This window comes from Ursus americanus, chromosome 18 (assembly GCF_024610735.1).
Source record: "Ursus americanus isolate L20-20 chromosome 18, mUrsAme1.1.p, whole genome shotgun sequence".
Taxonomy (NCBI): domain Eukaryota; kingdom Metazoa; phylum Chordata; class Mammalia; order Carnivora; family Ursidae; genus Ursus; species Ursus americanus.
In genome coordinates this window covers 7,266,149-7,290,298 of record NC_142144.1, presented here as the reverse complement: position 1 = coordinate 7,290,298, position 24,150 = coordinate 7,266,149, and the positions used below count along the sequence as shown (strand labels likewise).

The window sequence follows — 24,150 nt, the reverse complement described above, 5'->3', positions numbered from 1 at the left end:
GAGCCCCATGTTGGGGCTGGAGATTACATAAAATAAAAAAACAAAATATTTTTTTAAAATGCTTTTTAAAAAACTGAAAAGACTTGGTAGTTTTGAAGTATACATTGAAGATCTGCCACTATGGAAATTGACCTCCCTGTTGACTGAGGTTGCTAGGAACTGTGGTCCCCCCTGGAAAGCTCAATGTCCACTTTCAGTCCCGGGGCTGCAGAATCCCAGGAATGGAGGAGCCCAGAGAGGTGACTTGTCTCTCAAATAGTGGCTGTATTTCATGCTGCCCTCTTGAGCCAGTGCCTTTCCCCTTCCCAGTGGTGCTCTTTGTTTCTGGAAAGACCTAGCTTGACCCTTTCCATTGTGGACAAGGAAGAAAGACCCTAGAAGGAGGAAATATGGTGTGAGCTGAACATGGACCTCAGAAGCTGCTATGTACATGTGGGGATTCTTGTTTGATTTTTTAAAACCCCATCTGGGATAGATTGATCACCTTTGGGGGAAAGGAGGTCTGGGTTTTTTCTCTACCCTATTATTGAAGGTGATCTATTTTTTATTAAGGGAAGTTGAAAACACAGACAAATAGACCATCAACTGTAATCTTACTACTCTAATGTGGCTGCTATTAAGTTTTAAAAGCTTTGTATGAGAAGTGTAGGAAAGTACACACATTAAGAATGTATTGCTTGATCGATGAATTTTTACAAACTGAATATACTGTGTAACTGCTTCCCTGCTTAAGAAGCCACATCACCACCAGCTTCCCCAGAAGCTCCCCTCTGGTCCTGATGCTGTCATTACCACTCCCCAGGGAAACCACCCTCCTGAAACTGCTACTATTTTGGTATATTTACTGTCACGCTTTTTCCTGTGCATAGTTTTGGGTTTTAAAATATCATTGTAATCATACTATATATTGTCCTATTATCTTCCTTTTAAATATTGCAGACTTTTTGTCTTAAAAAGCAATGCATGGTCACTGTTGAAAAATTAGAAAATCCAAACCAACACAAGGAAGAAAGTAAAAAACACCTGTCATCCCACCACTCTGAGAAGAGCTCTGGAACTTCTTGGTGGAACCCTACCTGATCTTTTCTTACGAAGAGACTCCTTGTTTTGATGGGACCATATTTCACTTATCATTGTATTTTTTAATTTTATTTTTCATTATATTCTTTTTTAACATATTTTGACTATATTTACATTGCGCAGTATTTTTTAAGGCAGTATTCCATTGTGTGTATATTTGTGCTGTGATGTATTTAACTAATACTATCTTGTAATATTTTATTTATTTTTTTCTTGTCTTGATTTTAAATATTGATTCACATTCATAGATATTCTTGGTAAGTCCCTAGAAATAGAATTGCCAGGACAAAGGGCACATGGAGTTTTAAAAAACATCGTACCCTGTAAGTCCTAGTTGGTTGGCACGAGAGTTACTCTCTTACTGAATACACCTTTTATTCCTCTTCCCCTGGAAACTGGCACAGAAGGTTGGCCACGTCAGCTTAAGAGGCGCACAGAACTGTACAAAAATGAGAAATAGCAATTACATAATGCAACAGAATAAACTTACAGGCTGAGAGAGTCAAGTTCAACGTATCAAAAACCCATGGAAACTCTGGCTCCCAGATATCTTTCCATCTGGAGTCTTACAAAGCAAAGGGTTATACAGCTTTACATAAACTTTTCAGAGGGGCACATGCATTTGATTTTAAAAATATGTTTTTATGCTGATGCACTGAAATAAATATTTTCCAGACATCATACCTTTCGACCCCTAAATTATTCAGTATGCATTTCTAATAGTATTTCTCTATGTAACCAAAATAACGGCGATTAGTCCTAAAACCTTTATTTCTTATTATCATGTATCTGGTCCGTACTCAAATTTACCCATTTGTCCCTAAAGTACCTTTTATAGCAGATTTGTGTTACTCGCAACTGTCCACTGTCACGCATTCATATTCACTTAAAAGATTTTTGACTTATTTCCCTTTTACGTTACGTATATGAAAACATCTATTGCCCCAAACTTTTGCCAACTTGGGGTATTATGACTGTGTTTGCCAGTCTGTTCTATCCTTTATTTTAAACTTGACATTGTAACACAGGTTTATTTCTTGGTAGAGAACCTTCAGAAACCTCATGTAAACATGGGTAGGTAACGTTTCATCGAGAAGGCCTGGTGCGCTGTCCGTCCTGGGGTCCCTGTGGTCGGCCCTCAGTGGTTTAGCTCTTCTCGCCTCCAGTGGACAAGCAGGTGCTCTGGAACCGATGCTTGCGGCCTTGCCTTATGAGTTCACGTGTCTCTCCCTCCTCTGCATCAGAATCCACCTCATTGTCTGGAGATCACGCCACCATCTTCAGAAAAGCTGGTCTCGGTGATGCGGTTAAGTGACCTCTCTACGGAAGATGACGACTCGGGTCACTGTAAAATGAACCGTTATGATAAGAAGATTGACAGTCTAATGAACGCGGTTGGTTGTCTCAAGTCTGAGGTGAGGGAGGTGGGGGGCTGGACTAGCTAAGTGCCCTGAGGATGTGACGGACCGCCCAGGTCGGTTCCTGGTGGACCACTTCCTTCGGGCGGCCCACCTGCGGGCCTCCTGCCCTTCTCAGCAGGCTGCCCAGGGCTTCAGATGCCTCAGAGGAGGTAGCCCGGGCAACCTGGGCTCCCTCTCCATTGAGCACATAGCACAGGGCCTGGCTCTGACCCCACCTGGTGCTCTGTACGGACGCCCTGGTTTGACTTGTCACAGCCACAGATGGAGCCCGTGGTGGTATCGTCCCCTTTTTGGAGATGACGTGACTGGGACACTGGGACCTCTGTTTCCCATTTTACACAACAGTTTAGAAAGAGAACAGAGCCCCAAAGAGGTGAAGGAAGTCTGTCCTCAGTTGGTGGGCTGTGTCCCGGGTCTTGATGGCTGATGTGGCCTGTGTCTTTAATCCCCCGCCCTGCCTTCGGGGCTCACGGGCCCCCCTGGAGAACCTGGGGCGGGCTGCCTGGCAACAGCCCTTTCTCCACAGCCCACGGAGCGTGGGCCTTTTTGTGACATCTCCCCTGTGGTGTGCCAGCTGAACCACGGTTTGTATCCTGGCTCTGTCCCCAACCAGCAGGTCACTTGGGCCCTCTGTACTGGGTTTTCTCAGTAACGAGGAGATGAGATGAATAGTGTCTATCCTTCATCTCTGGTGGTTAACTGAGATCGCGCCCAGCACCCAGGACCTCAGTACCTATGTATCCATCAATCGGAGTTGCCCTTAACTGGCCCAAAGCACCGGGCCTCGCGGCGTGGCGGCGGCGGAGCCCCCCTCAGTGGCCCCTGCCTGCACGCTCCTGCACAGGTCAAGATGCAGAAGGGTGAGCGCCAGATGGCCAAGAGGTTCCTGGAGGAGCGAAAGGAGGAGCTGGAGGAGGTGGCCCACGAGCTGGCGGAGACCGAGCACGAGAACACGGTGCTGAGGCACAACATCGAGCGCATCAAGGAGGAGAAGGATTTCACCATGTAAGGCGGCCCCGCCCCAGAGTGTGTTCCTCCCGCCCGGCCGCCCCGGCCCTGGGAACGCACAGCGGTGGAGGCAGGCCCAGGCGCCGTCCCCGGGTCCCAGGGGAGCCCAGGCTGCCGGCCACAAGCTAGTTACTCGTTCATGCTGTGAGGGAGGACAAGGACCCCGCAGGGTCCGGTGGGGGCAGGGCAGCTTTTCTGGAACCAGCGACATCTAAGGAGAGCGCTGCAGGCTGGTTAGGAGATAGGCAGTAGGTGCAGGGGAGGAAAGCATGTGGGACCTCCAGTGAAAGCCCCAAGGGAGCAGTTGGCGAGGGGGAATTGGAAAGCAGGCCAGAGTGAGGAGAGGGGTGGGCGGAGGGCGAGGGGTGCCGTGGAGCTTGGCAGGGGCCGTTCTTAGTGCTCGGAGGAGTTTGCATGGAAGGGTTTTCACAGCGGGGAGTGGTGGGGCCAGGCGGGGCTCCAGGGTGGCGGGCTGGATGGGACGGCTCAAAAGCGGATCCGAAGGTGGTGGTTACGAGGCTGTGGCGATGGCTGGGGACAGAGGTGATGCTAGTGGCGGAGAGGCAAGCAGGGCCACGGTGGCATAACGTCACCTGAGGTGAAGGCCCGGCTCTGGTGCCCAGGTGGCCTTCCAGGAGCCCTCCCTCCCCCTCCCCCACTGTGCCCTGACCGGGAGGTGAGCCTCGCAGGGCATTGTGAGGCGAGCCTCAGAGCTCTGGGCGGGCCGGGGCCTGGGAGGGCTCACAGAGCACTATTCCCTCTGGCCCCAGGCTTCAGAAGAAACACCTCCAGCAGGAGAAGGAGTGCCTCATGTCCAAGCTGGTCGAAGCTGAAATGGATGGAGCCGCTGCTGCCAAGCAAGTCATGGCCTTGAAGGACACTATCGGCAAGCTGAAGACGGTAGGTGGCGGGCAGAGCCCCCCGGCCCTGGGACTGGGCCCAGAGGCAGGCAAGTTGCAAGCTAGGGAGGGGTCTTTACGCAGTCATCAGGCTGACTTTATGACATCTCCAGGCCAGGGGAGGGCACACTTGACGCCTCAGCCCCCACCCCCACTCTCACTTCCGGGGCCTGATCCTCGAGGATGACCTCTGGTGGCCAGGGTCTCTGAGGAGACCGCATCATGGGTCTCTTGGGATCACAGTGAGTCAAGGCATAAGTCTGATTCCTGCAAGTGTCAGCCACAGTTTGATTCCTGCGAGTATCGGCCACCAGGTGTCGTCCTCCTCCACTTCCTCCAGGAAGCCCACCCTAACTGCGCTTGCCTACCCTGAGCTCCCCAGCCCTGCTCCCCACTTGTCGCCCTCTGTCGACTCAGCTTCTGCCCCCATCCTTCCAGGTCCATCTCTTCTGGGAAGCCTGCCCTTGACCGCTGTGGCCCTGTACACAGCCTGGGGCTTCTTACCTGGGCTTCCTGGCGCCAGCACCTCTTCAGAGGGGCCGCCTCCACCTCCTCCTCCCTTCTCCCCGTGTACCTTGTAAGACTGCCTGCTGTCTTCCAGGAGAAACAAATGACCTGCACGGACATCAACACCCTAACGAGGCAGAAGGAACTTCTCCTGCAGAAGCTGAGCACATTTGAAGAGACCAACCGCACCCTCCGAGACCTGCTGAGGGAACAGCACTGCAAAGAGGTGAGCTCCCGGCTGTGGCCGCCCCTGTGCCCTGCAGCTCCGCAGGCCCGTGCGCTCGGAGCCACAGTTCCTCGTTCCTACGGCCCTCTCAGGTCAGGCACGGAGAGTACCTTCTGGTCAACTTCTTGTTTGGCTTTTAAAAAATTAGTATTTAATATTTTTATTTAATCACTTCTCGGCTTTTTGGCTAAACACAAGTGTAGTATCTGTTCTTACCAGTTTAATGTTTTTATTTATTTACTTATTTAAAAAATTTTTTAGGGGTGCCTGGGTAGCGCAGTCGTTAAGCGTCTGACTTCAGCTCAGGGCGTGATCCCGGCGTTATGGGATCGAGCCCCACATCGGGCTCCTCCGCTATGAGCCTGCTTCTTCCTCTCCCACTCTCCCTGCTTGTGTTCCCTCTCTCGCTGGCTGTCTCTCTGTCACACAAATAAATAAAATCTTTAAAAAAATAAAAAATAAAAAATAAAAAAATTTTTAAAGATTTTATTTATTTATTTGAGAGAGAAAGAGAGAGAGGGAGAGCACAGAGGGAGAGGGAGAGGGAGAAGCAAACTCCCTGCTGAGCAGAGAGCCCGGTGAGGGGCTCGATCCACGACGCTGAGATCATGACCTCAGCTGAAGGCAGACACTTCACTGATTGAGCCACCCAGGCGCCCCATGTAATTTTTTTTGAAGTGGGCTCCACACCCAACATGGGGCTCGAACTCACAACGATCAAAAGTCACATGCTCTACAGATGGCTCCAGGCGCCCCCCAGAAATTAGTATTTAAATAAGTAATATAAAGTGGTGTGCGCACTGGCCAACTTTCCAAACCAAATCTTATCCATGTAGTTAAATCGCTCTTGTGTCTCCTTTGGTGATAAGCTCATCAGAGGGTTCTTTATCTCCAATCTGATCATCTTTATCACTGACGTATTCGTCTCTAAGTGACGTAATAGTATTGTTTGGGGGGGGGGGTTAAACCTTACATAAATAATATTGTTCCATGTGTATTATTCGGAGTTTTCTTTTTTCACTCAATATATTTTTTTAAAGATTTATTTATTTAGTTGAGAGAGAGAGAGCAGGGGGACGGAGAGCAGGAGAGGGAGAGGGAATCCCAAACAGACTCCCCATTGAGCAGAGCCCCATGCAGAGCTCAATCTAGGGACCCTGAGATCGTGACCTGAGCTCAAACCAAGAGTTTGCTTAACTGACTGAGCCACCCAGGCGCCCCCACTCAATATTCTTGATATTCATCCACTTTTATCCTTGGGGCCTAAGGTAGTTAATTTTCACTGCTATGTTCCATTTTATGACTACCACAATTTATCCTTCTGTTGATGGAGACATATTTTCATTTTGCTATTATAAGCAGCGTTATTTCGGGCATTCATGTACACTCTCCTGGTACACCCAAGAGTTTCTAGAATGTATTTCTATCAGTTTTATTAGTTACAGCTCAACAACTCTCTTAAAATCGTTGATGTCTGTTTAACGACTGGCTCAGTGATCTTGGGTGGGCAATTTTTAACCTCTCTAGGCCTCATTTTTCCCACCTGTAAAATGGGAATAACATCTTCCACATGGCATCATGTGAGGACATGGATGAGGGAGTGGCTGGCACCCAGTAGGTGCTTGGTAAGTGGTAGGTGGTGGGTGCTGCTGCTGTTTGTCCTGGGACTGTGGCCCCCAGAAAACCTCTTCCTACCCACTTTTTTCCTTCTTGACCCCTTAGTTTCTACCATCCTGGACTACCAGAATCTCCCATTGGAGATGAAGGGCCAGCCCATTTGGACTCCCACCCACAGCAGGTGCTCTGTGTTCAGTCCAGGCTCATTTCCATGTGGTACTTGGAACGGGGACCCCCCCCCCCCCGGTGCTTGCTAGGGATGCTCAGTGGAGTCAGTTGGCTTAGGGCCCAGCTCTGCTATTTCCAGCTGTGTGATCTCACGCAGCTCACCTCACTTCTCCCAGCCTCGATCTCCTCTTCTGTAAAATGGGGGTGGTGGTAGTAGTACATGGCTTCTTAGAATGGGGGACTTGGTGAGACGGTGTCACCCTGGAAGCTCAGAAGACATGGCATAAAGGGCAGTGAGAGCAGGTTCAGGCCTACACTTTCATCCTGTGTTTGCCTCCCTGTTGCCGGAGAAACAACGATGCTGGCTTCTCTCCACTCCCAGTCCTGTCCTGGCTTGTGAAGGGAACCTGTGAGCCTGAGAGGAAAAGGGAGGGCGAGCTCCCCTCTAGGGAAGAATAGAGAAGGTTCACAGACCTTCCCCTGTTGCGAAGATGGGCAAGGGGGTGCGGCAGTTGGAGGAAGAGGGAATTTAATGGCTGATAAACATATGAGTAATTAGAAAAATGCAAGCTAAGACATCAGGAGTCTTGCTGGGAAAGACTGGCCTGCCTCCCAGGGTCCTCCTGCCCTGCCTGTGGCCATGCAAATCTGTGCAGGCGTTTTGTAGGTCATTTCGGCTCACAAACCTGGCCCAGGCATTCCTCCTCTTGGTATCAGCCCTAGAGAGACATTTCTCCGTGCCCAGCCCAGCACTGTCCTTTGCTACAATGCTTGCAGTTGTGCAACATGCTGGTGAACAGCGGCATCGCCCGGAGGCTTTGCATGGGGAGAGGTTAATGCAGTGGCATGCTAGAGAAAAGGCAGATTTGTGGTTGCTGGGGGCTAGGGGAAGGGGGACAAAGAGATTGCCTAACAGGTACAGGTTTTCGTGTGGGATGATGAAAATGTTCTGGAACGAGCGAGTAGTGGTGGTTGTAGAACATGGTGAATGTACTATATGCCCCTGAATTTTACACTTAAAAATGGCTAAAATGGCAAGGTTTATGTTTTGTTTTGTTTTTTAAGATTTTATTTACTTGAGAGAGAGAAAATGCGCAAACACAAGTTGGGGGGGGTGAGCCCGATGCGGGGCTCAATCCCAGGACCCTGGGGTCATGACCTGAGCCAAAGGCAGACACTTAGCCAACTGAGCCACCCAGGTGCCCCTAGCAAGGTTTATGTTATGAATGTTTAACTGCAATTTAAAAAATTAATAATGTAATATGCCAAAAACCATTAAGTTGTGCATTTTAAATGGGTGACTTGTATGGTATCTGAATTTTCATCTCAATAAACTGGTGTTTTGTTTTGTTTTTTTAAGATTTTATTTATTTATTTGACAGAGATAGAGACAGCCAGTGAGAGAGGGAACACAAGCAGGGGGAGTGGGAGAGGAAGAAGCAGGCTCATATCAGAGGAGCCTGATGTGGGGCTTGATTCCACAACGCCAGGATCACGCCCTGAGCCGAAGGCAGACATTTAACCACTGTGCCACCCAGGTGCCCCGGTTTTTTTGTTCTTTAAAAAGATTTTATTTATTTAGTTGTCAGAGAGAGAGAACAAGCAGGGGGAGCAGCAGGCAGAGGGAGAAGCAGGCTTCCTGCTGAGCAAGGAGCCCGGTACGGGACTCAATCCCAGGACCCTGGGATCATGACCTGAGCCAAAGGCAGGCGCTTAACTGACTGAGCCACCCAGGCATCCCTGTTTGGTTTTTTGTTTTTTTTTTTAAGATTTTTTTTTTTTTTAAGTAATCTCGAGTCATTCACTCCACCCACTGAGCCCGCCAGTTGCCTCTTAATAAAGCTGTTTTAAAAAAATCAAGTAGTCGGGGCGCCTGGGTGGCTCAGTTGGTGGAACATCTACCTTTAGCCCAGGTCCCAATCCTGGGATTGAGCCCCGCGTTGGGCTCCCCGCTCAGTGGGGAGTCTGCTTCTCCCTCTGCCCTTCACCCCACTTGTGCTCTCTCTCTCTCTCACAAATAAATAAATAAAATCTTTTTAAAAAATTTAAAAATCAAGTAGTAGCACAAAAATACAATATGTTGTCATTTTGGTAAAACCACCCATAGATCCCTTCCCCCCACCCCCAAAAGACACTGTTTCTCTAGGGGTAGCTATATGTAAATGCACAGAGAAAGGATGGGCAGGACATTCATCAAACTATAACAGTGGAGTGGGGTTTGGAGGTGGACGAGGGGACTTCAGCGTTACCGGTTCACTGAATATTTTATAATGGGATTGCAATTTATTTATGACTTCTATAATTGGAAATACAAATTTTGGAGAAGGAAGAGAATCCAGAGGGGATGTAGATATCTGGGTTCATTGCTTAACCACTTGGCTCTCCTTGTGCTTTCCCTTGAAGGATTCCGAAAAGCTGATGGAGCAACAAGGAGCACTACTCAAACGGCTGGCGGAGGCGGACTCCGAGAAAGCGGTAACACAGCGCCCCCTGCCGGCTCTAGTGGCTTATAGGCGACAGTGTGCAAGAGCGGCTGGCCCGACGCAGCAGCGCTAGAGCCCGTCTCTGACATTTCTTTGGGTCTTAGTTTCATGATCTGTAAGATGGGCTGATGTCCCCTATCCCGCCTGCTCCACTGGGTTTGTCTAGTTGGTCACTTGGGCGCTTGAACCACCATGCTGAACACATCAGGGCTGCTGCTGCTGGATTTATTAACCGTCAGAGTCTGTTACTTGAATTGCCTTATTTGTATTATGGATTAAAAGCCATCAAAAGGTCAGACTTTTTGACTCAACAATTCCAATTCTAGGAATCTCTCCCAAGGCAGCACACTCCAAAGTCTGGTTCATGGAACCCTAAGTTCCTCTCGATGTTAATGGATGCCAGAAACAAAAGCAGGGAGTGATGCGAGGCCAGACAAATTGGGAAACGACTGGCTGGCCTCTATGAAAAGTTCACTGGGTTAATGCCAAAACCTTTTGGAGCACTTGAGGTATTAATGGCCACGTGAGTCTCCAAGAGAGAAGGAAGATGGAGGCCGTGTTTCCCAACGTGTGGCCCTTGGCCCTTAGTGCCTCTCCGAATACCACAGTGGGAGATTTGGCAGTGAAGGGGATAATGCCTAACTCTCTGTCCCCAACTTGAGAGGCTAGGAATCAAATTATGATACACCATAAATTGAAACATTAAGCTACTGTTTCAAAGGAAGTAGAAGATTTAACCACATTATGGTAAATGCCGTGGGATTGTATGTTAGGGCACAACATACGCATAGGACTTTTTAATGTGTTTTAACGGTGGTTCTCTTTGGCTGGGGTATTAAGGGGATTCGTTAGCGTTTTTTTTTGTTGTTTTTTTTTTTTTTAAGATTTTATTCATTCATTCGACAGAAATAGAGACAGCCAGCGAGAGAGGGAACACAGGCAGGGGGAGTGGGAGAGGAAGAAGCAGGCTCATAGCAGAGGAGCCCGATGTGGGGCTCGATCCCATAACGCCGGGATCACGCCCTGAGCCGAAGGCAGACGCTTAACCGCTGTGCCACCCAGGCACCCCTCGTTAGCGTTTTTTTTGTTTTTCATTGTTTTCCACAGCTAACATTTTATTTATTTATTTATTTGAGAGAGTGAGAGCTCATGTGTGAGTTGGGGGAGGGGGCAGAGGGAGAAAATCTTGAAGCCGACTCCCCGGTGAGCACGGAGCCTGCTGGAGGGCTCAATTTCATGACCCTGAGATCATGACCTGAGCTGAAAGCAAGAGTCAGATGTTTAACTGAGTCACCCAGGCGCCCCTATTTATTTATTTTTAAATTATTATTATTATTATTATTATTATTTTTATAATGATTTTTTATTATATTATGTTAGTCACCATACAGTACATCCCCGGTTTTCGATGTAAGGCTCGATGATTCATTAGTTGTGTATAACACCCAGTGCACCATGCAATATGTGCCCTCCTTACTACCCATCACCGGCCTATCCCATTCCCCCACCCCCCTCCCCTCTGTAGCCCTCAGTTTGTTTCTCATAGTCCATAGTCTCTCATGTTTCATTATTTTTAAATTATTAATATTATTATTATTATTTTTAAGTAGGCTCCACAGTGTGGAGCCCAACACGGGGCTTGAACTCACGACCCTGAGATTAAGACCTGAGCTGAGATCAAGAGTCAGACGCTTAACTGACTGAGCCACCCAGGTTCCCTCACGTTATTTTAAATTGCAAGATCAATACATGTTTGTTGTCTTAAATATTGAATACAGATGTTGGGTGCTTCCCTCGAGGATCTCTGAGATGAGCTGGTATATTCAGGACCGTGGGCCCTGATGGCTAGGCACTCACAGGAGAGGCTGTGCCCCCTGGGCCCAGCTTCTTTGCCCTTCCCCAGGAGCTCATGACCGTGTGTGTTCTCTCTAGCGCCTGCTGTTACTCTTGCAAGACAAGGACAAGGAGGTGGAAGAGCTACTCCAGGAAATACAATGTGAGAAGGTACCATCCCTGACAGTTGCCCCTCCTTACGAGCCAGTAGAGCTTCGTATGTAGTGCGTGCACTGGAACTGGAAACACGGGTTCAAATGCCGGCTCTGTCACTTTCTCCATCTCTCCAAAGGCTCAAGCAAAGACAGCGTCCGAGCTCTCTAAATCCATGGAGTCCATGCGTGGGCATTTGCAGGCACAGCTCCGGTGCAAAGAGGCAGAGAACAGTCGCCTGTGCATGCAGATTAAGGTACCTGCAGGCCCCGCAGGGGGGGAAGGAGGGGCCGGGGCATGGCAGTCCCAGGGTTGTGAGTCACACGCAGGAAGGCTTTGCCCCAACAGTTTATGGGGTGCTTGCTGCCAGCGCACTCCTGCTTCGGAGAGACACTGGGACAGTGGCAAGAACGGTGGACCCTGGAGGCCCTGGGTGCCCTTCCCTGCAAAGACCGGGTTCGGTGCCATGACCCAGAGCCAGTCACTTAATCCCTTAGGCCCTCGGGTCTCGTAACTCCCCCTGGGGAGGGAATGGGCTCACATGCTGCTTGCCTGCATGAGCCAGGAACCCTCTGAGGTCACAGCTCTGCTGAGTGACTGAGAGATACTTCTGACCACAGTGCTGGGAGTTGAAGGAAGAATTCCAGAAGAGTTCTGTCCTAACATTTAGACCCCATGGGTTCAGTGATCTGAACAGGTGCTACAGGGAGCTGAGAATGGCCCCCGTCCCTGGCCTGCATTTGGAGAGCCCTAAGCCCCCACACAACTGGTGGCCCCTTTTTCTCCCACTTCCTGACCCCTTCTTTTCACTGGTCCCCTTTCCCCTCTCTCCCCTTTGCTCCTGTCTCTCTCCTGCTCCCATCTGCTTCTGGTCCTCCCTTCCCAGAACCTGGAGCGCAGTGGGAACCAGCACAAGGCGGAAGTGGAAGCCATCATGGAGCAGCTGAAGGAATTAAAGCAAAAGGGAGACCGAGACAAAGAAACCTTAAAGAAGGCCATCCGAGCCCAGAAGGAACGAGCTGAGAAGAGCGAGGAGTATGCTGAGCAGCTGCACGTGCAACTTGCGGACAAGGTGGCGGGCTTTCCCCGAGGGCGGCCGGGGGTGGGGGCAGGCGGTCCGGCTAGGCCCTAGCGGTTGGCTGTGATCGGAGGATGGTGATGGTGGACAGGGTGACTGGGCTGGGGGGAGGGGAGGCAGTGGGTGAGTAAATGGGTAAAAGGATGAAAGCAGGGCGGGCAGCTGGCTGGAGACACTGGAGGGGACAGTTCAGCCTGCGTTGATATCATGCGTGGGAATGACCTTAACCAAGGCAGGATTTGGAAGTAGAGTGCCTGTGATGGCTGGAAATCTAGAAGCTGCCGCTGAGTTTGGGCACCCTTGGTACCCTCTGGAGAGGGACTGCAGGGGTCAGGAGTCGTCCAGGCTGACGGGCCGTCGTCCCATGTTCCTAGGATCTTTATGTCGCTGAAGCTTTATCCACTCTGGAATCATGGAGGAGCCGCTACAATCAAGTTGTGAAAGACAAGGGAGACCTCGAGCTGGAAATTATCGTCCTGAACGAGTATGTGTGTTTGGGAGAGGGCGCGTGGGCTGACGGAGGGACGCGGGTGGACGGGTGGGAGCGGCCTGGCACCTGAGGCCGCCGTGTGGTCTCGCCGGTCAGGCGCTGCACTGGGCGGAGGGGTGGCAGGCCTGGCCGGCGCTATGGAGGGGCCCGGCTTCTCTGCTTACAGTGGGCTGGGAGCCACAGGAAAGGCTCTGTCTTCTCTCTGTCGTCTGCCCAGTGACAGCAGCTATTTTGCCCAGCAGTCGGTAGGTCAGAGTAGGGGGCAAAGTGGCCTCAAGTTGTAGGGGACTGAACTTTTTTGCCACCAGGGACCAGTGACCATTTAGACATTCTCAGTGTCACCTATAATCATGTATTCATTCATTAGAAAAATGTTTATAGAGCATCTGCTCTATACCAGGCTGTGTGCTGGCCTTTAGGGTCACCACAGAGACAAGACAAATGCATTCCCTGCCCTCACGGAGTTAACCCCGTGTTCCAGTAAGGAATACCAGGCTGCAAAGACCCAGACTCCCAGGGCTGCAGACCGGTCACAGGGTTGCTAGCCGAGGATGTGTCTTCTGCTGGATTCAACTCCGTTTAGCAAACGTTCTGGGAACCTGCTATGTGTTGGGCCCTCTGCCAGGTGCTCCCCTCCTAGGGTTCTCTGTCTGGTGGGAGAAAACAGATAACGAGTGTAGAAGGATACATGGTACAGAGGAGAGGGATTGGGGAAGAGACGCTCTGAGGAGGGAAGTCTGAACCAGGTTTCTAAGGGTGAGGACGAGTTTGCCGGCTAAAACAACACGATGTGTTTGCTTGGGCCTACTCTGTGCTTAGCACGTATTTGCGCGATGAACCGCAATGGATCATTCCCGAGAGCACACACGGTGTCGAGGTTCTATGTGGGGCCTGTGGTCAAGATAAGCATCTGCGAGCCCGAATGCTGTGAGGCCGCTGTCTCTGATGCTGAGTGACTGGGGGGAGGGGAAGGGAGTGAGGGCATGTGAGCACATGGCTTCTTTCCCTTTGTGCTGTATGCCTACACTGCATTCCTTTCTGTGCGAGGGGAATGTTCACACGTGGACAAAGAAGAAGAATGTCTGGGGGTGTCCCTGACCACCCGGCCTGGGAGTTCTGTCCTAACTTGAAGACCTGCTGGGGCTAAGAGAACCAAGGGGAGCCATGGAGAACTGGGAAGGGACCCTGTCTCTGGTTCTCATCTTCCGGGGGTGTCTGGGCCTCATGGGAAGATCAGAACACAGAAGGCTTCTAGAAGGGGTGGTATGGGAGGCAAATCCAAAGGCTGATGGAAGGGGGGGGATGTGGGAATGCCACAGCGGCAGCGCTAGGGCAGAGCAGGGCAGTGGAGTGGAGCGGAGACTTGGGGAGCAGACAGGGTGGCCAAGAGGTGGCACTGGGAAGGAACACTTGGCCCCATCCCACACCAAGACCCTGGCGTCTCGGAACCCATGTAATGCTTCTTGTTGTCTGCTTTCTCTCTGCGACCTTCTAGCCGGGTGACAGATCTTGTAAACCAACAACAAACGTTGGAGGAGAAGATGCGGGAAGATCGGGACAGCTTGGTGGAGAGATTACACCGGCAGACGGCCGAGTATTCCGCGTTCAAGCTAGAGAACGAGAGGCTGAAGGTCTGTAGTGAGAGCGGGCCCACACCATGGGTGGAGGGCAGCAGGGCCCCGATGGGGCACTCCGGATGGGGCCCCAGAAATGACTCAAGGGTCTTCAGAGGCCCTGGAGGCAGGGACCTGATTAGGAGGGCGTGCGCTGGAGTCAGAAAGGCCTGGATTCAGGGAACCTGGGTGGCTCAGCCGGTTAGGTGTCTGTCTTCAGCTCAGGTCATGACCTTGGGGTCCTGGGATTGAGCCCCATGTCGGGCTCTCTGCTCAGCGGGGAGTCTGTTTCTCCCTCTGCCTGTCACTCCCCCTGCTTGTGTGAGCTCTCTCTCTGTGACAAATAAATAAAATCTTAAAAAAAAAAAAAAAAGATTTTATTTTTAAGTAATTTCTACACCCAACATGGGGCTTGAACTCATGACCCCGAGGTCAAGAGTCACATGTTCTACTGACTGAGCCAGCCAGGCACCCCAGGTTTATTTATTTATTTTTTTACTGATTTATTTGTTAAGTATGACATATGGAAATGTACAACATTCTAGAATTTTCATTAAGTGAGCACATTTTGTCCGTCATCCACCCTGATCCAAACCATATTAGCATCCCAGTGACCTCACCCACTTACAAACACCTGTGCAGAGGTGACTGTCCTCCTGACTTCTGTCACCACAGATTAGCTTGCCTGTTTTTGAATTCCATGCCTGGCTTTCATTCAGCCTTCTGTCTGTGAACGATCCATGCTGTGTGGCCGGTCTCATGGTCCATGCTGTCCGGTCTGCCGCTGTAGGAGCACACCTTGCTTTATTTATCCCTCCCGTCCATGGACTTTTGACTTGTACAGTATCTTCGTACATCTTTGGGCACGCCTAGTTGGGGTATTTTTATAAATTAAATACCGTGAGATAGAACTGCAGGTCATTAGATGGTGAGTATAAATTCAGCTTTGGTAGACGTTGCCATAGACTAAGGCAGTCATGCAAAGTTACACTCCCATCAGGGGTACGTGAGAGGTAACAGTTGCTCTGTGTCTCCTGGGGGACACTTGGTATTGTCAGTCCTTCTCATTGGAGCCATTCTGGTGGGAGGCGTGGCCCCTCATTTGTTGTAGTGGGGTTGCTGGGAAGTGAAAGGCAGCCTCCAAGTCTAACAGGTGCTTAGGGGATTAGTTACAGTACGTGTGTCTGTGGCGTGTAATACACTGTGGCCGCTCAAATGGTCTTTGTAGGAGTGTATCGTCTTAGATGATGTTCTCCAGAAAAAGTTGAAAACGTTACGGAAATGGGATACAGAAGTGATGTTTTGTGTGAACTATAGATAGATATTTTTCCAGGTTTTTTCCCCCCAATACTAGGATAGATATTCAAACACATACACACCCGTTATTCTGCAGCTTGCTTTTCTCATCCAACCAGATTTCATGGATATCTTTTTAGGTCAGGTCTTTGGTTTGTTTTTTTGTTTTTGTTTTTTAGCTTTATCTCTTTCAAATGACTGCAGATTGTTTTATTGTATTGAGGTACCATGATTTCTTTTGTCCCATCTACTAAGATGAACATTTAGGTTGTGGGAGGACATTTATTGACTTGAGAAGTAGGTAAGGTAATGGTTACTTGCAAAAGCATGTTGCAAAGCAGTCAATACAATATAATCCCATTCTTGTTGAAAAAAAAAAACCCCATAAAGTAGCTACTCAGCTACAGACAGATAGCCATGAAGCAAGGCGTCACGCATCATGACTGGTTTTCCTTGGTCTTACCTACATTTTCTTTTTCCTTTCTTTCTTTTTTTTTTTTTAAGATTTATTTATTTTAGAGGGAACACAAGTGGGAGGAGGGGCAGAGGGAGAGGGAGAGAAATCCCAAGCAGACTCCTCGCTGAGCACAGAGCCTGACTTAGGGCTCGATCCCATGACCCTGAGATCATGACCTGAGCCAAAACGAAGAGTGGGACGCTTAACTGACGGAGCCACCCAGTTCCCCTTCCTCCATTTTCTTTAATGATTATGTATTGCTTTTGTACTAAGGACAAGAAAACATAGGAGTTGCTTTATTTGCACCTACAGTTGACCCTTAACACACGGTTTGAACTGTGTGAGTTCACTTATATGTGAATTTTTTTTTATAAATACAGTTTAGTTTGTAAATGTATTTTTTCTTATGATTTTCCTAACATTTTTGTTGCTTTAGCTTACTTCATTGTAAGAGTACAGTGTTAGTACATATAGCAGACAAAATACGTGTTGATCGACTATATACGTTCTTGGTAAGGCTTCTGGTCAACAGTACGTTGTTGGTAGTTAAGTTTTGGGGGAGTCAAAAGTTATACGTGCATTTTTGATTGGGAGGTTGGTGGCCCTAAGGCCTCTGTTCATTGTTCCAGAGTCTACTCTTTATTCACTTGAGTTGCCCTGACACCTGTCTGCGGAAAACTGCTAGTGTGGGTTTGAGTAGGTGGGGCTTCCCTTGGCTGGCCCCTCGGAGTGCGAGGTGAGGGTGGGATGGCCGCCTACTCTGGGAACCTTCCCGGGCATAACTCACTAGCCGCCCCTTCCAGGCTAGCTTCGCCCCGATGGAGGACAAGCTCAATCAGGCACACATCGAGGTACAGCAGCTAAAGGCATCGGTTAAGAACTATGAAGGGATGATTGACAACTATAAGAGTCAGGTAAGCGGCTGCCCCGGACCTTAACCTCTCCCAGGAAGGGTTGGCCGGAAAGCTGTTTTTCACTGATTCTCTGCCCAATGCTTTGCTGGCCCCTAGGTGATGAAGACCAGATTGGAGGCTGATGAAGTGGCTGCCCAGCTGGAACGCTGTGACAAAGAGAACAAGATCCTTAAAGATGAGATGAACAAGGAGATCGAAGCGGTACTGCTCCCCTTCCTTGCTTTCTTCCCCCACCCAATCCCGTGTCTGTCCCCCTTGGTTGCCTGTGAGTCTCTCTGATAGGGACCAGAAAGGTTAACGGGTTTTCTCATGGCCGGACTGGTCCGCGCTACTGTGCATCTGCTCACGCTCTCTCTCTCCTGCTTTATTCCTTTTCCTCCTGGTTTTTTCTTCTTTCTTCATTTCCCTTAAAATAATCTCTCCTGCTTAGAGCATCCAAGTGGATTCAAATGCTAGATCTGCCAAGTCTTAGGCGTTTCCTACTTCATTCTGCGTCGACCCAAAGATGTGCCTCCCCTCTCCTTCCCCTTTTCCCCAAAGAGCCTTATTCTAGAGATAAGGCGATGATCTTAATACTAACCTAGGAGAAGGGCTGAGTCCAGGCCCAGCCACTGACCTGTTGCACAGCCTTGGGCAAGTCCTTGCCTCATCAGTCCTCAGCCTCCTTGTTAACACAGGGATGGACTAGGTCAGAGAGTTCTGACCTCCTCCTCCGACCTGTAGCATTAGGATCTCCTTCCTCGGGCCTTTGGAGTTAGACTGGACCTTAATCCTGGCTCTGTCAGTTTCTAGCTGAGCAACCTTAGGGAGATGACTTTGCCCCTATGATCCTTAGAGCCTTTATACTGGGACAACAGCACCTACTGTACAGGTCATTGTATGAATTAATTGAGAGAGCCCTTAGCACAGGGCCTGGGTCCTGGTGTTTGCTAGGTGATTGTTGTTGTTATTCATGACTAAAGGAGTGGCAGGCTCGAGGACCATTTGGGGTCAAGTGTGTCCTTCAGAGAACAGCTGGATACCCTCAGTGACCTGTGGGGCGGGCAGGCCACATTCCTGCCTGTGGTTCTCACAGGACCCTCTTCCGGGGACCCAGGGCGACCCTGCCCTCACGCCTGGCCCCACCGGCAGCAGGGCCCTTCCCAATGGTGGGCTTTTCTGTCCCACTCTAGGCCCGTAGGCAGTTCCAGTCCCAGCTGGCCGACCTGCAGCAGCTGCCTGACATCCTCAAGATCACAGAGGCTAAGCTGGCAGAGTGCCAAGACCAGCTGCAGGGCTATGAGAGGAAGAACATCGACCTCACAGCCATCATATCAGACCTGCGCAGCCGGGTAAGGGACTGGCAGAAAGGGTCCCACGAACTGGCGCGAGCAGGGTCCCGCTTACCAAGATGAGCTGCACGCACCCCCCAAGGGAGGACCACTTCCTTTTTCTTGGCTGCCGCTTTCTGAAAGGAGTGAGCTATCATCAGTGCTGTGAAATAAAAGTCTGGTGTGCCAAATGCCTTGTGTTTGCACAAAGTGATTGTAGTTATAGGAGCCGTCAGTCACTCTCCTGTGTTGCCCCGCCCCCAGGTGCTCCAAGTCTCCGCCTACCTCCGCTCTGCTGTGCGCGGCCACGCCCCCAGGGGAGACACTCAGCCCCCCCCCCCCCCGCCCCCGTGCTCTTTCCCAACTTTCTATTGCTTTAGCTGCCTTTCTTACTCTTACCCGATACATTGCTTGAGGTTCTGACCTGAAAGAGGGCTTCCTTCCTCCCAGAAGCAGTCTGCCTCTGGGTTACTGGAATCCTGCCTATGGTCTAAGAAGCTATGTGCCTCTCGTTTGCAGTGGGACCTTGGGCAGGGCCCTTCCCCTCTCTTGATCAGCTACCTGGTAATAATAAAAGTAGCTGTGGTTTCTTGAGCACGGACTTTGCACTCCAGTATTGTCTCACGTAATTCTCCCAGAAATGTTAAGATGTAGATGCTATTTCTAGCCATTTTCCAGAAAGCAGCATAGGGGCATAATCTCCCGAAGTCACAGAGCTGATACTTAGTGAACAGGGTTTAGAACCCAGCCAGCTCCATCTGCTTCCCAAGCCCGTGTTCTCAGTCCTCTTAAGTTGCCTGCCCTCTCTCTTGAACCCGAGCATTCTGAGGGCCTTTCGAGCCTGATATCTGAGGCTTCTGCATACGGCAGCCCTCTGGATAACCTCTCAAACTCGCCAGCCTGAAAGACTCGCTAGGTTTCCTGTTGCCTTGCCAGCACTTGTGCCCATTCAAAGGGAGAATGAAATCAGCGGTGCCAACAATGTAATTGGTAAAGCTCCGTGGCACGTCGTGTGGGCCAGTTAAACCCGCCATCTGCTTCCGCCTTCTCACGTCTGCCCCGGATCCCATTGAGTGGCTTCTGATCAAGAAAGCGTCACCGTGGTTCATCGGGATCAAACCTGGCTTCTCCGCATGGGGAAAGCCATCACAGGAGTTGGGCCTAACCTGTCCCTCCTCTCCTCTCTCCTCCAGGTTGTGCGTTGAGACTTGGATGCTTGCTGAGGGCAGCGTGCCCCTCTCCTGGGTGTGGATGACAGGTCCTAGGGAGAAGGGAGGGCTGCACTGGGAAGTTCCTTCATAAACGGGTCTGTGTTCCTGTCATTTTAGATCGAACATCAGGGGGACAAGCTGGAGATGGCAAGAGAGAAACATCAGGCTTCCCAGAAGGAAAATAAACAGCTGAGTCTGAAGGTGGATGAACTGGAGAGGTTAGAGGCACTTGGTCCCATCTCTGTCCTCTTCCTAGGACCTGAGACTTTCAGCCACTTAGCTGCTTTGGGCTTAGTGTGCAGAAGTGTTTGAGGGACTCAAGGGCCTGGAAGGTACAGGGCAGACCTCAGAGGAAAAGCTGCTTCCATTGCAGTGGTAAGCACCGTGGGAGAGAGGAAGGCGGTCTCTTGACCGGGAATGCTCCAGAACAGTGTGGTCAAGTTCAGACCACCCACAGGCTCCAGCTTCCAGAAAGGCCCACTCATCCAGCAAACCAGCAGGACCTGTATGCGGCTGTTGGGGGGCATCCCCCCCAACTTGCTTATTGTTTCTGACTCTCCTTCCCCAAGACCTTTCTGATCCAATTCTTCTGTTACCTATGGACTATTGGAGGCGGTAGGGGAAGAGTACAGCTTTTGGAGTCAGAAGCCTCGGCCTTGGGTCTCACTTGGCCACTTAACCTGTATTGTGATCTTGAACAAATCCTTGAACCAATCCTTGAACCCTTTTGAACCTCTGTTTACTCATCTTGAGAAAGGGATCAAGGTAGGGATAACAACCTAGCTCATGAGGTTATTGTAAATCTTCCTCAAAGGCCTTAACACATTATCTGGCAAAGAAAAATGCACCATATTAGTGTGTATTATCCTCCCCCCCCCCCCGCTTTTTTAAAGTATACTCCATGCCCAACATGGGGCTTGAACTCACGACCCTGAGATCGAGAGTCGCATGCTCTACCAACTGAGTCATCCAGGCACCCCTACTATTATCCCAATTGTAAATGTGAGGAAACTGAGCATGGAGAGAGGTGAAGTGACTTGCCCAAGGTGACACAGCCGATATCTGGCAAAGCTGTGACGTAGGCCCTTGACTGTCCTCCTCCGGAGCTTTTAGCATCTGTAAAATGAGGGCTGGAGCCTTAGTTTCAGAGCAGAAAGGCCTGGCACCCCGGGATGCTGTGACTGCCCAGGTGGCTCATGCCACCTGCATGAGGGGACTTGGGCCAGTGGGTCTCCTGGGCCCCGCCTCTGCTCTGCTCTGCTGGCCTCCAGTATGCAGCTGGACTCAGCAGGACTTACAGAGCTTTCAACTGGCAGGTATTCTGGAAGTGCAGTGGGGACTGTGTGTGCATATCGGAATGGTCACTGCAGCCCCATGGCGGGTCACATCCGAGTTAGAGCAGTCCAGCTGAAGTCCCTTTGCTGAGGGGGCAGCCTTGAAGAGAGGCCGAGGGCATGGGTTTTGGTGACAGACCTGCCAGCTGTGCTAACCTCGGGCCAATGATTTTTAGCTCTCACTGCCTCAGTTTCTTCATCTGTAGAGTGGGGATAATGGTGACCATGTTTTTTCTGTTGTTTTTTTTGTTTTGTTTTACAAGTGGCAATTTTATTTGTCCTCTATAAATTTTTTAAGGTTAAAATTTTAATTATAGAGTAATACATTTTAATCTTACTCTAGAAACTTCCTTCTCTCCTAACCATTCTCCCCCATGCATAAGAAACAAATTAATTGCATTTGTGAAACATCGTATAACTTCTAAATTTTAAGTTCAACACAAGGTGCTGTGTTCTGTGTGCTAACAGGTGCGCTCAGTCGGCTTGCCCGCCCACTCTTCACACAGCCGTCTAACTGGCTGTCCCCGCTGCTCAGCTCCCTGCCGTCTTGCTGATCAGCAGGTTTCTTTGGTTTATTCCTGTGGTTCCTTGGAGGCTCTTGGCGTGATGAGAGCCCCGGTCCAGGGGTGACTGGCAGCCCCCTGGCGGGGTGGAACAGGACAGGTAGGGGTACGAGCAGGATCTGATTAAGTGCTTTCACCTAGGAAACTGGAGGCAACCAGCGCCCAGAATATCGAGTTCCTACAGGTGATTGCCAAGAGGGAGGAGGCAATCCACCAGTCCCAGCTACGGCTAGAGGAGAAAACACGAGAGTGTGGGACCCTGGCCAGGCAGTTGGAGAGCGCCATTGAAGATGCTAGGAGGCAGGTCAGTCTTGATTCCATTACTAACTAGCTCTATGACCTTGGGCAGACCACCTGACTTCTCTGAGCCTATTTCCCCATCTAAAACATGGGCACACTGTAGTGGCACCTGCCTCATGAATTCGTAGGGATCAAATGAGCAATTACTGGAAAGGATTTGGCTCTTTATTCAACTGCAGCGTGTGTGGGACTCAGTGGGTTTACTACGGCTCAGGTGATGACTGAAAGGGCAGGTGAAGTGGGATGCAGAAGTCCCCGTAGTTAGCTCCTGCCCCGAGGCTCCAGGGAGCCGTCCACAGCGATGGGCAAGGGCTGCCTGTGAGACCAGACTGGGAGTGGCCCCGGCTTCTATGCCTGGTGTTGCCCAGGTCAACTAAGCCAGCCCCACCTCCGTGCCTTCTGGGCAGGTGGAACAAACCAAGGAACACGCAGTCTCCAGGGAGCGAGCTGCCCAGAATAAAATCCTGGACCTTGAGACCCAGCTGAGCAGGACCAAAACTGAACTCAGCCAGCTGCGGCGGAGCCGGGACGATGTGAGTCGGGCTGGAGGGTAGGAGGGAGAAGAGAAGGGAGTGGATTGAGATTTTAGCTTCCTGGGCCTGCAGGGCAAGATGTTTTTATGACTATGACACAGTTTTATTCTTGCCCGATCTCTTTCCCACCCCTTAAGGATATTCCAGGCAGATCCCTTTTTTTCTTAACCGCTTTGTTAAGATATCATTTACATAAAACTCACTCATTTAAACTGTGCAATTCAGTGGTTTTTAGTATATTCACAGAGTTGTGCCATTATTGCCACAAGCTAAGTTTAGAATATTTTCAGAAAGAAACCCCATAGCCATCAGCAGTCACTCCCATTCCCCCGCGCTCAGCCCCTGGCAGCCACTGATCAAGGGATCTTCTGGACATTTCACACACTTGGCCCGTACTCTCATTCTTCCTCTTAGGCTGACCGTCGCTACCAGAGCCGGCTCCAGGACCTCAAGGATCGCCTGGAGCAGTCGGAGAGCACCAATCGCAGCATGCAAAACTACGTCCAGTTCCTCAAGTCGTCCTATGCCAACGTGTTCGGGGACAGTCCCTACACGACCTACCTGACCAGCTCTCCCATCCGCTCCCGATCGCCTCCTGCCTAAGGCTGCTGGTCTTGGGCCAGGAGCCCGGATTGATGCCATGGGAACTGAGGAGGGGCCAAGCCACAGCTGGAAAGCCTGTTGCTTTCCTCTCGCTTCCACTGATGGAAGTGTGTTCAGGATCTTGTCTGGGCTACTGGCTCCAGAAAAGTCCCTAAAGCAGCGGGAACGACTTAGTTTTCTCCCCTCTGACGGAGTCACCTGATGGAAATTTTTATTACCTTGACATGCCTTAAATCTACTAATCTTAGGGTATCAGATTTTAACTCACCATGACCTTGCTCCTTCCTTTCCTGAGAAAATGATCTGGACTTTTTCTGCCAGTTCCCTCTCAGCCCTCCTCTTTTGAGGAATCTCTCTCTCGGGTTTTCTCTTCCCTGAACCAGCAGGAGCTATTAGCTCGAGGTCCTCACCACGCCTCCTGGGCTGTGAGCACGTCCACTTGCTGTTTTCTGTCATGGGTACGGTGTTTGCCCCAATGCCCCCCTCCCACGCCCGGTAGAAACCTCGTGTCCAAGTGTCCTTGAGGCCACTTGCCCCCAAGCACTTCACAATAGACACTGCAGGGTCTCTTCAAAGTGTAATCCCAATCTCATTGATTTTTGTTTCTCTTTGCCAGGTTTGTATCTATGGAATGCATTTATTTTGGAAATATGTGTGTTGTTTTACAAGAAGCTTTTATAATCAATATTTAAGGCTCCACTGGATGTTTTCCTTTACCTACCCCTTCCCTTTTCTAAAAATGATCAAGGAAAAAAATGCTGCAGGAAAGCCAGTAAACAAGTACTTGGTGCCTGGGACACGAGGCTTCTCATTTTATTTTGGCTCATTTATTTTATTCTTCCTTCCTTGTGCACCTTCTTCACATCATAATCCTGTGAGATGACTGGAGGAAACACATTTTGTAAGGCACTGCTCAGTGTAGGGTGGGATGGATAGGATGGACGAAGATAGGATGTGTATATATTACTATTTTTAAAATGTTAGTTTCTTTTTCTTTTTATAAAGATCTTATTTTGGGGGGCATCTAGGTGGCTCGTCAGTTAAGTGTGAATG

The 24,150-nt window shown here is 50.1% G+C and overlaps 1 protein-coding gene and 1 pseudogene across 7 annotated transcripts in view; both read left to right on the top strand.

The window, feature by feature from the left end:
• The window catches only part of ODF2 (outer dense fiber of sperm tails 2), a 30,584-nt gene extending 6,800 nt beyond the window's left edge, over positions 1–23,784 (top strand). For 5 of the 7 annotated variants that reach the window (XM_045771108.2, XM_045771106.2, XM_087869313.1 and 2 more), the window contains 17 exons: positions 2,325–2,495; positions 3,346–3,506; positions 4,280–4,409; positions 5,010–5,141; positions 9,330–9,401; positions 11,342–11,413; positions 11,535–11,651; positions 12,282–12,467; positions 12,848–12,957; positions 14,459–14,594; positions 17,133–17,243; positions 17,340–17,444; positions 18,416–18,574; positions 19,882–19,982; positions 21,803–21,965; positions 22,369–22,494; positions 22,909–23,784. In XM_045771108.2, the coding sequence (XP_045627064.2) occupies positions 2,325–2,495; positions 3,346–3,506; positions 4,280–4,409; positions 5,010–5,141; positions 9,330–9,401; positions 11,342–11,413; positions 11,535–11,651; positions 12,282–12,467; positions 12,848–12,957; positions 14,459–14,594; positions 17,133–17,243; positions 17,340–17,444; positions 18,416–18,574; positions 19,882–19,982; positions 21,803–21,965; positions 22,369–22,494; positions 22,909–23,097 (2,241 nt within the window). In that variant the 3' untranslated portion in view covers positions 23,098–23,784. The remainder of the gene's footprint in view (positions 1–2,324; positions 2,496–3,345; positions 3,507–4,279; positions 4,410–5,009; positions 5,142–9,329; positions 9,402–11,341; positions 11,414–11,534; positions 11,652–12,281; positions 12,468–12,847; positions 12,958–14,458; positions 14,595–17,132; positions 17,244–17,339; positions 17,445–18,415; positions 18,575–19,881; positions 19,983–21,802; positions 21,966–22,368; positions 22,495–22,908) is intronic. The other 2 variants (XM_045771107.2, XM_045771109.2) reach the window with 2 other exon arrangements.
• Positions 5,309–5,486, top strand: LOC123775763 (U2 spliceosomal RNA; annotated as a pseudogene).
• Positions 23,785–24,150: the final 366 nt, after the last annotated feature.